A 15,942-nucleotide genomic window follows, 5' to 3' on the forward strand; every position below is an offset into this window, starting at 1 on the left:
TTAACACTCTGCAAAAAGATGCTACTGGACTAACACCGATTTATCAGAACCATTACTTCTAGAGGCAGGTAGGTATGTTTCTGCTCCTGTCCCACTTGTAGACAAGGAAGATGAGGATATTTCAGCTGGAGGTTATACTTCTCTCTGAAGTACTGTGCTACTGTTCTCTCAACTGTCTGGCCGTTTTCTAACTGTAAAGGGAAGCTGGAAAGACAACACAAGAGTTTTAGTCAAAATAGCATTGAAAGTTTAACTACCAGCTACCAGAGTTCTCCAAAATGATTTTAATAAACTCTCAGTCCCTCCAAGTATTTGGTGTTAGTGCAAGCAAGCTGCTACACATTCTCCACTCTGACAAATGTCTTCTTACGTTTGATGACTGGCAGGTCTCCTTGTTACATTACAAACACGGTATTTCCGTCTCATTGTTCCACAGTGAGTCACTTCAACCTTCAGACCTGTATGAAAGCAACAAGAAAAACCAATGTCATGCAACATACACATGTTAAGCATTTGCATACGTTTCTTATAAGAGTACACGCATAATAGAGTCAAGAACTCTTGAGTATCAAATAGATACAATGATCTTATGGCAGTGTTAGAAACTCATGTTCTGCATTTAATGCATTATTTGATTTCTGACTTTCATTTAAGAGGTAAAAAGAAAAGGAGTACTTGTGGCATCTTAGAGACTAAAATTTATTTGAACATAAGCTTTTGTGAGCTACAGCTCACTTCAAAAATATTTCTAATAGTGGAGAACCATGAGTTTCTTTTAAAAATAAATCCTAGCTACAATACATGCAATTCAAAGTAATTTATAATTTCAGTTGAAGCTATTATATTAATTTTAAGATAAGTGAGACTAGCCTCATGGAGACTGAAGTCTGGATTCAAAATATAGTTTTCTGTTCAGGTTCTCAAAGGACAGCAATGCCCTTTTTGCTCCTGGTGACCAATTCCAATGCACCCTAGGACTGAGGAACCATATCTGTACCAAGGGGATAAGTAAGATAGGAAAGTAATTTTTAAACTAGGTGATTTCCCCCACTTATATCCATTAGCTTTAATCAGCATTTTGACTAACTTGCTTTATTTTCATTAAAAATCAATATTTCTAAATTCTAGAGATTGTCATTAGTTTTCTGTACAATCTTAAGTAGCTGAAGTTAAGATCTAGTCCATGCTTTTTAAGCATGAGCAGAATCCTGACTCTATATGCTTTCTATCTTCTTTTGCAACATAGCTATAGGAGTTGTTTGCACAGTTAGCATGAATTGATTCATGTTATTCCATGGTATCCAGCTGGTAAATTCACAGAAATCCCATTGGCATTCTAGTAAGTATTTGGTAATCCAAGTTAACTCTACTCTATTAATTCCTCATAACAATGCAACATTGATATTTACATAAAAATGATACCGTGATGGTAGTGTCATAGGATAGGCACATTCTCTGCCTTCAGGGACATGAAAAATGGATGAGGCAGCATTATGGTCCAATAGACAAGATACTGGACTAGGATTCAAGAGAACTGGGTTCTATTCACAGTGATGTATTCTGACACTGGGAAAATCTCTTCACCTCTCAGACTGTTTCCCCTCTGACCTTTTGTTGTCTATTTAGATTGAAATCTCTTCAGGGCAGGGACTGTCTTAGTATATATATATGCACAGTGCTTAGCACAATGGTGCTCTGATCTTATTTGGGGCCCTTAAGTACTACTATAATACAAATAAATATTAACAACCAAGGTTAATTTACCTTGCAGTGTTTTCTTACAGTGGCTATTTCTATTACAATGACTGAGATGTGTTGGTGAAGTAGAGTGACAGCTGCTCACTGTACAGTTAGACATGCTGCATTCTGACTGATTTAAAAACAGAAAGATTTGTGTTTGAGCCAGTTACAAAATAATTTATCCATTAAAGGTACGGTTTTTAAAAAAATTTCTTGATTTTACAAACACAGGGGTCTGACTGGCTGTACCTTACCTTTTAAACTGATTGGTTCTTAAATGGAATGTACTCTTGCAGTGACAGAAAAAAATGTCCGGAAGGACTCTGCTCAAACCCTCCTAACAAGGTCTTACCCCTGCAAATTACTCTGTACACTGGAGTGCAAAGAAGCGTGAAAGCAGACACCAAAGTAGTGTATGTAACGAAACTACCCAAACTTCCACCAACTAAATCAATTCTTCAAGATGGAATTTGTCCCCCCCTCAAGGTTGGCAAATACCACTGAGCTATCCCTGTTATACCACAATTGATATAAAAGTTATATTAATAAAATATTGGCAGACAATCAATGACTCCAGGTTTGAAAACCAATATATTTGCTTTGCCTCAGCATTTAAATAGCAGCAGGAGTGTTTGTACTACTGACATTATCTCCTAAATAAGAGTCAGCCATCCAGCAACGTGATTGCTTTGGTACATTCATTATAATAAGCAGTCTTACTATTTGACCTTTAAAGTGTCAGAGTTTATCTAGTATTTCATCTTTGTTGGGCTTTGCAGATAGTTTAAAGAGCCATGAAGCTCATGTATTAATTTTAGATCTAAATACAGTAAATATTGCAATTATTTTGGACACACTCACTTTTGATCCAGGTTATATTAGTTCTGAAACTTTCAGTTAATGTGTCTGTCATAACTAACCTTCTGAGCACATTAAACACAATCTGTTCCATGCTGATTAGAGATAACTTTCTACTCACCCTTTATCTCTTTGGTGAATTTTACCCGATGAGAATCAGTCAGAGGTCTTGGTTGTTCATCAATGTTATGAATGTCAAGAACTTCACACATGAACTGAATTACAGGTTGTGCTTTGTAGAAGGCAGTGGCAGAAACTAAGGGGAAAGGAAAAACACAAGAAGGAAGAAAACAGCCATCTTGGAAAGCCAAAGAATCAAACAAATCATCTGATTTTTATTCAAAGTGAGCTCCAAGTGTATGTTTTGCAGCACTCAAGTTTTCTTCAAAAACTTATTAGAAAGTTTTGTGACAGCTTAGTATTGAGCAATCAAGATCTGCAACCATACATCACCATGCTGTATACTAGTTTAGTTTTTGAGAAGACTATCTTGAGCCTCATCAGGATTTGAAAGGATGTTCCATATACACAGGGTGCTTGAGTAAGTGGTGGTGTTCAGATTATGACATCCTTCCTTTAGATAGTTTGAAACCAAAACCAAAAGACGGTGTGTAAGGACACCCCCCTGCTGAAGACGCGGTCTTTTGGATAAAATGTAAAAGCAAGATCATGACTAATCAATGGCTCATTAAAGATCCAAAAGCACTTTGAGAGTTAGACTGTTGTGACCTAGTCAAATTGCAGTTAGGATAAATGGATTCTATGTTCTTAAACACTGTTTAGACTGTAAACGTTTTTCCTACATTTCTTGACCTAACTTGTGGCATTCAGCTTGTGTATATAACAAGAGGTACTTTTCAAGTCCATGAAGCAATAGGAAAATGAGTCTATTTGATATAAGGCTTAGAAAATGAGACCGCATGTCAGTCCAGGCAATTACATCATTACTGTAGTCTCTCCCCACCAGGCAGAAGACTCCTAAACTGCATTTAAACCAAGTAAATGTTTCTCTCTCTCTAGGTTCTTATCTAATATAGTATCCAAGTAGCCAGAAGAAGCAGCTAGCAGATATCTTGGTTGTGGGATGGTGGAATTTCAGAAATGGAGGTCCTTCCTTGCCCCACTTTTCCTCATTCTCCATCTACCACTACATAAATAGCTCATTTCTGAGTTAATGAACTCTGATGTCACAAGCACTTGTGTTTGTCCTTTGGTAGGATGCAAAAAATTTCAGCAGGTTGCTGGCACAAACAGGTCCATTGGAATTGCCAAAGAGGTTGGGAACTGCTGCTGCGAAGAGGCACTCTCACCAAGGAAATGCAACCCAGTGTCACAAGACATACCACGTACAGTATGAATACAGACACTAAGACTTTGCAGAGAATCAAGGCCAGGTGTGCAGAAGCCAAAGGATTAATGTACTCTCCACATTTACTGCTTTTCTAAAGAGAAGCAGATTAGAAATGCAAATGAATTGTTTTAATTACCAAAAAAGGCAATATTAAGCCTGAAAAGAGCTTTTAACAGGTGATTAAAATTCTGCATTAAGAGATTATGTGCAATCTTTCTGGAATAAGAGTACTTCTATTTCCACATTCTCAAGTATTTTTCCAACATAAGTTTTAGTTCTGGTGAAAAGCCTTCAACTGACAAAACCTGGAGGCAGAAATCCTACACTTATCCCTCAAATTAGTGAAGTGCCAATGAGAGCACTGCACATGCAGCGGCGACGAACGCTTCTCCCATGCTGCCCAACCAGTGTGCCTGAATTCTGACCTGACAAGACCACCTCTGAGTACGTGACAGTAGTTCAGTTTCTACAAGCCATTCAGTCCTTGACTACCCTGCTAAGACAGCCTGTAAGATTACCAGTTATGGAGACGTGTGATGGACACCCGTGCTAGCCTAGGTAAGGGCTTGTCTACACTGGCAATTTACAGCGCTGCAACCTTCTGTCTTAGAGGTGTGAATAAACACTCTCCTGAGCGCAGCAAGTTTCAGTGCTGTAAAGCACCAGCGTAGACAGTGCACCAGCGCTGGGAGCTGCACTCACAGCGCTGGAAGCTATGCCCTGGTGAAGGTGGTTTTTTTAGAGCTGTGCCGTGAACACACAAGGCACGTTAAAGTGCTGCCGTGGCAGCGCTTTAGCGTTGCCGGTTTAGACTAGCCCTTAGATAACCTGAAATGGCCTAGAAACAAACAAAAGTCTGTCCAGAGACTTTTTATGCAAAGTTGGTTCAGTAATACAAAGGAACAGGAGAGTAGCAATATCCTAATGCTACACTCTGTTCTCTACTAAACCTGAAGAGGCAAGGCAAGCTGCTTTTAAAGTAGACATATATCTAAAACTAAAAATGCTACCCACAGATCAGCAAGCCGAAGGACAAATCTTGTTCTAGCTGCCAACACGACATTACGCAGCAGAAGTTATTAGTCATGTTCACTGTGGTAGTGCCTAAGGGCCAACCAAGAATGGGCCCTCATAGTACTAGGCATTGTACAAACGCTGAATAGTAGATGGTCTCTGCCCTAAACACACTAGACAGACACAGGGTGGGGGAAGAGGTAGAATACGTAAGCAGAGAGAACTATGTGACAGTAGCAAACGGTGTTAGTTTCAAGATTTTCCTTTTTTCTTTTTGGATGGCTTAGTTTGGAACTATTCACATGTCCACCACTTTCTTCATATGTTCACTACTGTCGTTTAGCTCAAATATCCACATGCAAAGGAAATTTAAAATCTCCTTTAAGTTAAAGGAGCTATTGACAAACTTGCCAATAAAATTACTTTGTACCTTGCCATGGATAATCAAACAGCATTGAATAGACCAGTTCTCCACTGGGCTTTGCTCCTACGAATAACTGTACACCTCGAGGGCATTCGTTTGTAGCCTTCTTAACATATGTTGCATGTTATCAAGGCAGCTGTGTTTTACAAGCACTAGTATCTCTAGAAATCAGGAAGGGAGACTTTAAGGAAACACTTTTTTTGCATTTTAATATAAGACAAAAATTATACTCTTCTGTCTCCACTCCCATTTTTGAGTTTAACGTTTTAGCTAGTGATTTTACCTTTTTGAGTTTGATTTAGAACTGAGAGAAATTATTATGGCAAAAAGTGTCTGTAACTGTTATGTTTTATAGAATTTTTTTTATAAGATAAACTTTGGATGTGGTTTCTGGATGTGCTTATTTCTCCTCTGAGACAGACTAGAAAGTTATTTTTCACTTAGATTTTAAATAATGCCCTCATGTTTCTCTGACCAAATATGTTATATATTTTGGTGTAGTATTTTTTCCCCAGTACCCTTGCCTCATTCAGTGCGTGGAAAATTTCACCCCAAAATGGTTGAAGTTTGGCAAAGTTATAAACAGCTGAAAACAGGGACTGATAGTGGGAAGTATCAGGCAATCTTAACTTTAGGTGGTGCTATTAGCTCAGTCCCTACCTTCATTCAATTGAGGCCAAATATAGAAAGGCTGAGCAATACACTTAAGTCTTTAAATAGCAAAAAATATTAGACAATGAAGTAGTGAATTAGCAGTTTATGAAGTTCCCAGGTCTCTTATGCTAAAACACCAAAATCCCCCATACAAATAATAAAAATTCTTCAGATATGCGTCACTCCAGTAAGCCGCCAACTTTGTATGACGCACTCTAGCAGACACCTACAGATGTCGATTACTGAATGAACACAAATAGCTTACGCCCCCAACAACTGGGGATCTGTGGTTCATCTCCATGGTAACGAAATTTGTGAAACTGATAGGAACAGATATTTTGCAGAGCACCTTGTATGCAGTCAGTGATCAAAACAAACTCCAATAATTTGATTGTAGATTTAATCTTGTCTCAAACCAAATTAGCAAAGTCATTTTCCCATAATCTGTTAAACATCACAATTATTTCTATTCAGGAATTTCACATTAATGTGATAGTCTGTTGCACATCCACTGTAAATCTTCTCTAGAATTGAATAACTTCTACCAAGAAGATAAACACAACAAACCTTCTGGTTAACAAGACCTTATTCGGCAGTGATGGGGAAAGCTTACTTCACAAAAAGCAACAAAAGGCAAGACTCAGTGTCAGTGAGGATTAAGACTATTTTCTTTACAGCAAAAACCAAAAAACAAACTAATCTCTCCTCAATATGCCGCATACATACTGTTGAGGATTTACTTGTAATAGCATAAAACTCAAATAATTTTAATTTAACTTTGCTTTTCAACCAATAGCAACATCAGAATTAACTGCTTTAAAAGGTATAGTTTTGGTTGGGTACACTGGATTTACAAAGAACTACCCCTCTTTTTACTTCTGTAGCTACTACCATACATGAGAAAAGGATCAATTTTTTATTGCTCATTTTCCAAGAAGTTCAGTATGCAAGAGCACAGACTTCAGTATTTCTACTATGAAACCTCAGAATTCTCTGCCCTATTGTAATTACTGCACTAAGGCAGGCATTGCACATAGCTTGACTTAAACAATACTTGGCTTGGTATTAAAGAATATCAGCTGCTCCTATATGTCAACAACTGTAGGAGAGAATTATGATGTGCTTTAGACTCCAAGCATTGAGTCATTGCATTTCTCTTTTGAAATAATTGCATTTTTGGTAGTAAGTCTTAGTTATTCAATAGCTACAAATTCAGAAAGATGTCAGCTAATGTGAACAATGCAATAACTTTGCTTGGACCAGTGGTTTTCAACCTGTGGTCTGTGGACCCCTGGGGGTTTCAAACTGTGTCTAAGATTTCCAAAGGGGTCTGCAGTTCCATTTGAAATTTTTTAGGGGTCCACAAACGAAATAAGGTTGAAAACCACTGGCTTGGACCAATCATTAATGACCTTTACAGTCAGAAATATTCTTGTGTTACAAGTGGGCCATTTAACTGAAAAACCTGGGTATGATTTGCTGATTGGTAGAATATTTTTGATCCTGCACTCCTTACAAAATGCAAAACTCTCTGAATTAAATGGAAATTACAGAAATGGATCCGTTTGTCTTGTTTACTTTTACTATCCATGAGAAAATAATTGTGCAGTAAGCATGACTAGATATGAAAGTTGTCACATGTTCCCTAAACCTGCAGAAATAAGGAGTATCAATATATCCTCAGCTGCAACAATAACGTATTTCATTTCTGTCTCTGAAGCACATGAGCAAGACATAATGGTTACAAAAGTACGGAGCAAGCTGTCCCCTATTTCAATGTCATAATATGTTGAAAAATATATAAAACTCAAAGGCACACCACGAGGATTGGCTTTTGTCAACTTGTTTCTTGGTGTCTGCCCCTCTTTTGCTATTTTCTGCTCTACATTGCACATCTAGTGGCTTTCAAGTCAACCTAGCCTCAGGGTCTCTTGGATTTTAACACTGCACCCCACCTACTCTAAATATGGTTTCTGCCCATTCATTTATTGCATCCTTTGCTAATCTTGCTAATGGGAAAGAAAGAAACACCATCAAAGTGACCCGACCTCCAACCTAATGGAACACCTGTGGCACTCCTGACTGCCCAAAACATGGTACCAGCTTCAGTCTCAGCTCATAACTCCAACAATCCACATCTGGCTGTAATAGAGTATCTTTTCTTCGATTTTTAATTTGTGTGTGCATAGTTGGGAAAATTAATTTAACTTTGTTGCAATCTTTTGATAAAGCCTATTTAACACTATCATCATATGAATATTGCTTTGATGAAAGCAGTATCATCATAATTAAAGTGTAAGAAATAAAGCTCCTGTTTTAAATGACTGCAGCACCTAACTAACGGAGTCAAAAGTTTACATGATGTGTGGCTATTAAGAAGTGAAAAACTTAAAACTATTAGAAAACTAACAGCACTAGTCTTGGAGTACAGAGTACTCTCTAAGACAAACAGTTCCACAATCTCAGTCCAGATCCTATTACAGTTTTATCTCCCGCACTCATGAATCTTTCCCTATTGGTCACAATGTCATAGTTCCAACTGAATGTAGCTGTCCTGAGAGGTAAGAGTCCCAGAAGGCTTTAAATATCAGGAGACAGACCCTAAACTGAACTAACTAGTTGGGATCCGCAGTACAGAGACATCCATTGCTTAGTAGATGGGCTGATGAATTTTATACTATTTAGAGCATTTTCAGGCCTGTGGCTTCATCCCTATATAAAATTAAGTTGCAATAGTCAAACCTGCAATTCAGAGTGTGTGGGGGATATTATCAAGGCAAATCTTCAGCATGGAAGATTACACTAAAATGTTTGTATGATCAATGGCCACAAGAGGTTGGTAGAATATTTCAAGCAGATTAAGCAGCACAAGCCATTTTCAGCCAGATCCCTTCAAAAAGAAAGAACATGTTCCATTAAAACACTTTAAAATTCATATGCTTTAGATGAATGCTTATCTCCTTGTAGTCTGTAGAATATTCTGTCTGAAAAGTACACCAACTGTTCTCAGGAGCCTTCTGTTAGGTCTTTAGTGGGTGCTGCAGAACTGCCAATCTCAACTAGTTGAATATAAACAAACAACTGTGATTTCTTCATCTAATTAGATAGAATACATCAAACCTGACAGCAACTATTGAATCATGTATTTGTACTGAAGTTTGTAAGGTAACATACTTTAAGTGTTTTGTCTAGGTACTGATAATTCTTTTCCACAAACTCATTCCCCGTGTACTGGTGATAGTCTCCCTTACACAGAGGAAACATGTCATATCTTAATTAACACACTTTTTGTTTCTTGATTAGGACAAACTAGCTTTTGGCCAAGTGTTTACACTTTGATGACAAATCCAGAAATACAAATACTAGGACTTCTAAATCCTTTGCAAGAAAAAGCCAGAAGACTGAATTAAGCCCACTGCAAAGGAACTAAGCCTGGTAGTAATTTTTTATATTTATAATGATAAACACACAACTATAAAGGAAGTCTTATAGCCAAGTCATGATATTGAAAATATAGTTTTCAATCAGATAAATAATTTGTACTCTATGTAACGATTTCACAATAAAAGGCTACAGAATCTTCAAACTGAGTCATTTACTTTTAGAAATAGCTTTTCATGTAATAGCAAATCTGGTTATGTATGTTGTAGCAACTCTAAATTTAGATAAAGCAACTAAATAGACAAGAGATTAATTTTTGTATTTTTCTAGAGTATATGCAAGAATACTTGAAATTAGCTATTTACTTTAAGCTTAATTTCTTAATTTATAGCAGAGAGAGAAAAGTTAAATTTGGGAGCTGATGATTTAGTTGTGGGAAATGCTTTTGTTCCGCAAGTTTTGAAAACTATTCCCACAAACAAAATGTACTATTTTGTAGTGCATATCTGAGTTTCATCAGTCAACTAGTTGAACAGCACAGACATTTTTATTCTTAAAAGGTAACCTTCTCCATTCCATACCTCTATTATACACAAATCATTTACTTACCATCAATATTAAGCATCATTTTCCACATAGCAGGCCGAACAGACTGATGGAATCCAAACCATACTTCCCTGCCCCCTCCCAACGGGTGATCATAGCCCTCTGGAGCTGAGAAAAAGGAGCGGCCCACAGGGGTATACCTATTTAAAAAAAGAAAAGAGTAGCTGTCTGTATATACTACTGCCTTCCATAAGAGTATTTTAAAAGCCTTATATAACAAGGATTATTATTCCACCTCATAAATTATTGTATGGATATTGATGTATATCGGTACCAGAAAGTCACATTTTACAAAATATAGCTATGATTTTGAGACTAAATTAACATTATTCTGTATGTTGCTGTTTCTATAGTGGTATTTTTAATTTTAGTCAAAGAAAGCATTACAATTTTTTTAAGTGACAGCTATTTATGGTATTTAGAGCAAATTAAAAAATAAATGTTAAAGATCTGAAATTAAATCATCCTTTCAGTAAAGCATGATCTTGACTGCAGCACAAATGCTGACTGGCAAGGTGCTTCTACAGAATAGTGTCTGGTGTATATTGGCTCCAGTCTTTCAGATATCCTTTTCCGCTAGCATGAAAGTGGGTATGTTTTACCAAACCGATGTGTTTTTAGTCCAGCTCACTAATTCACTTTCTATTGTCCAAAGCTTGGTGTAAGCAAAGAATTTGGAAAGTTATGTTGGCATTTAAGATGAATAATAGTCGTGTAACAACCTCTGAGAATACAACCATTTGGACGGATCATATTAGTGTCAAGGCCATTACCTTTCATGTTTCTTTACAATTCAGGACAGTTGAAGGATTTTAGTTCCATAAAGAGACAAGATCATTTTGGCAAGTTACAGATACATTTCACCAATGTATTTCATTTCAACCTCTATAAGAGAAAACTGCCCTTGTGCCTCAAACCAGTACTCAAACTTTAAAAGATAAAAGTAACCTCCAGTACATGAATAAAGCAAAATGTATATCAAAATTACACTAGCCTCCTTTGAAATTTCAGAATTCTGAGACAAGGAAAACAGATACTGTTAAAGAAAACTTATCTCAACTGTTTATCCAAAACACGAAGTTGCAGTTTTGTGAAATGTCAATGAATTAAAAAGGCTCATGCTTTCAGATAAGGCACATTACAAGTTATGTGGAGCCACTGATAAACTGGAGTACACAAAAGATGCAGTGGAACAGTATATTGTAACCCTTATTACTTTGTTTCAGATTTCTTAAACTCGACTTGAAGATCCAGAACAAGTGTCTCATGGTCCTTAACAGTTTTTTGGGGGAAGATACTGTCTTGAATAATCCACTGTGGAAAGTCTTTGATATTACCTGTTCTGGGTCTGACCTTCCTGCACAAATATTCACACTCAGATAATATTAGCTTCAATTGACTCAGACCAGGAATCTCCCCAGGCCCATCAGTAAGACGTATTGTGTGTAGGGAATGGCTTAATTGATTTCCTCCTGCTATGTTTGTGCAGAAATATGAATGGACTTCACCCCAAAGTTTAAAAAAAGCTAATGGGAGAGAGGGAACGAAGATGAGAGAACCTACTTCATGGAGGGTAGGTGTCGTAGCACCACATCGACAGCATGAACAGGGTTAGTGCTGATTGGTTTGTCTAGTTCCAGAGGCTCAGGCAAGGTTCTTCCTGTCAAAACTTCATGCAGCAAGTGCCAGCTCACCCGAGAAACAAACTTTATTGACACCTTGAAGGGACGATCTTTTCCACCTTCTCCTGGTAATGTTACATCCAAATCTACCTGTTGAAGGGAATGGAGAAGCAGAACACAAGAGCTGTTTAAAAGGCAAATGAGATACAAATAGAGCTCTTGACTACAAATGGTGCCATTTTCTCTTTCAGACAGTTAGCCTATGTTTGTCCCACCTATCCACAATCTGAAGTCAAAACTGGGGAGAAGGAACATTTTTGCTTTTATTTGGCAGATGTGGGAAAGTAGAAGGGGAGATCTGAGATAAGGAGGAAGAATCATATAAAGTGGGTGGAAGGAAGTTTAAAGTGATGATGACACTTTGCAGCAGCTCTTGGATTTAGCCTATAAAATAACTAACAGCAGAGAACAAGATCCTGTCAACACTTAATGTTTTGAGTTGTGTAAGCAACTGCTCAAAAAGAATGGTTCTCTCAGTCTGCCAGCATAGCTATCACACACTGCAGCATTATTTCCCTGCCCCGCAGAAGGGAGGGGAAAGAGAATAGAAATGTTTTTATTTTAAACTTTTAGGCTACTGCAGCTATAAACATGCTGTAGATGACCCTTGTTCCTCTTTGCCCCTGGCAGCCTATATCACTATTTCTGAACATAGTTTGTGATCATGTCTGGTGAAACACACTGATTAAACACAGATTCAAAAATGATTACAAGCCAAGGTTTTGGATTGGGCTGAGAGTGGATAAACCCAGGAAACTGGATGCAACAAGCTGCATACGTCGCCTTAAATACGTGATCCATATGTTCATGTATTATCAGTCTAGCCTCAAAGTGTGAACTCATTATCTTAAGAGAATTTTAACTTGAAAGCCTATTTGTGACTGTTTAATAATACTGCTACTAATAAATTTAAAAATTGTATTAAAACTAATGTTAAAAAATTATATAATACATAGGTTGGGAAAAGAATGTCTGTATATCTCGGTATATTGGCGGGGAAGAGGAGGAGGAGAGGTGGACCGGGATGAGAAGAGATGGGGTGGGGTCCTGGAGGAAGGGGTGGAGTGGGGGCAGGGCCTGGGGCTGAACAGGGTGTTTGAGGGGCCAAGAAAAATTTGAAATTCAAATGGGGGTCCTCAGGTTGCTAAAGTTTGAGAACAAGTATACTATATAGTATATGTTGTAAAACTGAATATTTAATATGAGATCTCAGGGCAGAAAAATATCAAATACTATTAAATATTTACTGAGAAGATGGTAAAGACTATTACTTTCTGTATATTATGGGGTTTATGGATCATCAAGGTGTACATTAGGGAGGTTCTTATTGCATTTCAGATACCCTAGTGTATTTTCAATTATTTCTGAAGCTAACCTTTTTAGAAAGATATTCTTGCTTTTCTGACAAGCTGTGTGTAACAACGGAGAAGTACCAATATGTCTTACCCCAGTGGTTGCTACAGGGAGTGGATTGGCTGTATAAAGGCTTCTCTTCCCGTCATAAACTGGTCTCCGGTCCCCAAATATTGTCACTTTAAAATGCTGCACCATGGAGTCCACCACCTCCCTAAAAAAGGCACAGTTGTAAGAGAACAGAAATATCTACAATTAAATAATCATGGAAGATTGTATCACTGAGAACAACTGCCTTCATATTTTTCACACACTTTCTTCAAGCAGTTTTCAGTAAGCTTATTTAGAGAAAATTAACTGATTCGCACTTGACTGATATTCCATAAAATAGTTCAAGAAATTCAGACAAAATACTGAATAATGAAATGCTGAAGGATATGCAATACCACCAGCAAATACAGTTGCTTACAAATCATTTATTTGTATTGCCATAGCACCCCAAAGCCTCATACAGGACTGATGCCCCACTATGCTACAAACACATTGGAAGCAGCTTACCTTCAAGCACTCAAACTGGAACTATGGAAAATGTACATGCTTAACCTTACAACTGGTGGTTATGCTCACTCCTGAAAACCACACAATTTTGAATGTTTTAGTTCATCCTAAAAATTTGTTAATCTATACATCAATCTGCAAAAAGGAGTTGGTTACTGTCTTCTCCAGGCTGCTTCAGTATTAAAAATACCCAAGAATGTTGGCCTTTTAAAAATTCTTAAATGTTTTTAAATCCCTACATTTTAATCCCACCCAAAGCCAAGATTACAAGTAACAAAAATTGAGTAGGATTATGGTTTATTGTGACTTTCTTTAACAGCGGTTAAGATTAATAAATAAAAAATACAATAACCTAATACAGCCACTGAATACTATAAGAAAGCCACCAATACGGAATTTCCACATTCTTTTAACCCCTCACACAAGTTGTAATAGATTCAGGTACTAAGGAGTCCAGGGACTTTCCCTCTTTTGCAATCCATCTGACTAGAGCTGGCATCAAATGTTACAAAAAACCCACAAAAACTGCAAGAAACAAAAACCAACTTATCTTCTCCATGGCCTTGCAGCTGCTTCTTACTCTGCTAAGAATCAGGATTTTTGTTAGCTATAGCATACTAATCGTTCCCATTCTTAAATTACAATAGAGAGTGGGAGAAAATACTTAATTTGCATTTTTTGTTCCCAAACAGAAAAGTTTACTTATATGACCCTTCCTGAATGCATAATGTTAACCCAAAGTATTTCCATAAAATGAGAAACACTTTGCTTCCCTTTTTAAACAAAATTAGTAACAGCAGTTAAATTTCCCAAAACAATATTGTTTCCAAGGCCAATAAAATTAAAATGTTATCCAATCTGCAATTCTCTCCATTTTGAGGATTTTGTAACAGACTCAAATCTTAAACAAAAAAACACTAGAAATGTGCACACACTTGCACTGTAACAAGAACTTTTTAGTGTCCTATTACTAATGATTCTTCTTGCACACCACAATCAAGTCCCTCTTGTCTGAAAACCCCTCCCTACACTTTGGTGCACTGCCACTCTCCCTACACTATGTCCAACATACATCACAGACTATAAACTACGCAATGCCAATGTTTCAATAAATTTCAGTTTGCAACCTGTGACAAGAGCTGAACGAGAAAGATAAAGAAGGTGGGGAGAAGTGGGAAAAGAGGGAGACAGCTTCTATACTCTTTTACTAACAGAGCTATGTCTAATCTAACAGTTTCTAACTGCAGCTTTGCTCCATTGAACTTATCTGTACTGTGGTCTTCAAAAACCAGCACTGGTTAACTCAATAGGGAAGACTTATGGAAGAATACAGCAAAGAGAAGTGAGAAGGGAAACAGAAGAGGAACATTACACTACAGTTTATATACTCTAATTCAAAATACTAGAGACAGTCTGCAAGAGACCAGGAAGTCTATTTCCAAAAACACTTCTTCAAAGGAAAAGGCATTTTGGTGTTGTATTAACTCATGTAGTGCAAGTCGTAGCTGCCTGTCTGCCTACCCAGTCAGCAGAACATTCTCTGGCCACTCATTTGTTCTGCAGACACAATGCCCCCTTTATTGGGCTCATTACAGCAATCTGTAGCACTTACTGTATATTAAAGATTTCAACAATTGTGTTTTTTAGTTAATACCTGCCACATTTATATATTTATTTTTTACACATACACACAGCTGGTGACATTTTTAAACAGACAGCAAGTTTAGTGTAACCTACTATAAACAAATCTACTAAGCACATGCAGGATTTCAACAAAGATACCAGATTTCATGCTGTCATCTGCAGTAGGAATCACAGTAACTGTTAGTATTTAATTTGATCATGCAATTTAAAATATAAAACTTCTTGAGTCTTTCAAATAGGATTATAGTCTAATTTGACTATAAAAGGTATCTTCATAGTCAGAGTTGCTGCTTGTAGTCACATGTGCTCACGTTAGTGACAAAATCAGTGCATTATTCATACAGAAAGTAATAAAGACCCAATGCAGCTGAAGGAAAGTGAGATTTTTTTTTTTTTTTTTTTTTTGTACAGGCTCACACACCAGCAGAATTTTTAACTAGATTCCAAATGGAGAAACTTCATGGAGGTATACAGAGATGGACCCCCTAACTACACCTTAATTACACCTTTAATGCACTAGTTAAGCCAAGTTATGGCTAATGGATTAACTTGATTTTCAGATAACAAGGAGGGTTTGAAGGACCAGTCAATAGCATCTATTTATTTGCAGACAGATGGAAATCATAGATAAAAAAGAAATCCGTTCAGTACCCACTTAAAAATAATATTTCAGAGTA

The 15,942-nt window shown here is 37.1% G+C and overlaps 1 protein-coding gene across 1 annotated transcript in view; it reads right to left on the bottom strand.

Annotated features, from left to right (window-relative positions):
• Positions 1-15,942, bottom strand: part of AGO3 (argonaute RISC catalytic component 3) — a 53,923-nt gene that overhangs the window by 12,413 nt on the left and 25,568 nt on the right. Inside the window, exons 3-8 of the mRNA XM_077837946.1 lie at positions 13,157-13,277; positions 11,592-11,800; positions 10,032-10,168; positions 2,720-2,854; positions 371-458; positions 57-204 (exon numbers count right to left, since the gene is read on the bottom strand). Of these exons, the coding sequence (XP_077694072.1) occupies positions 57-204; positions 371-458; positions 2,720-2,854; positions 10,032-10,168; positions 11,592-11,800; positions 13,157-13,277 (838 nt within the window). The remainder of the gene's footprint in view (positions 1-56; positions 205-370; positions 459-2,719; positions 2,855-10,031; positions 10,169-11,591; positions 11,801-13,156; positions 13,278-15,942) is intronic.

Source organism: Eretmochelys imbricata, chromosome 19 (assembly GCF_965152235.1).
Source record: "Eretmochelys imbricata isolate rEreImb1 chromosome 19, rEreImb1.hap1, whole genome shotgun sequence".
Taxonomy (NCBI): Eukaryota; Metazoa; Chordata; order Testudines; family Cheloniidae; genus Eretmochelys; species Eretmochelys imbricata.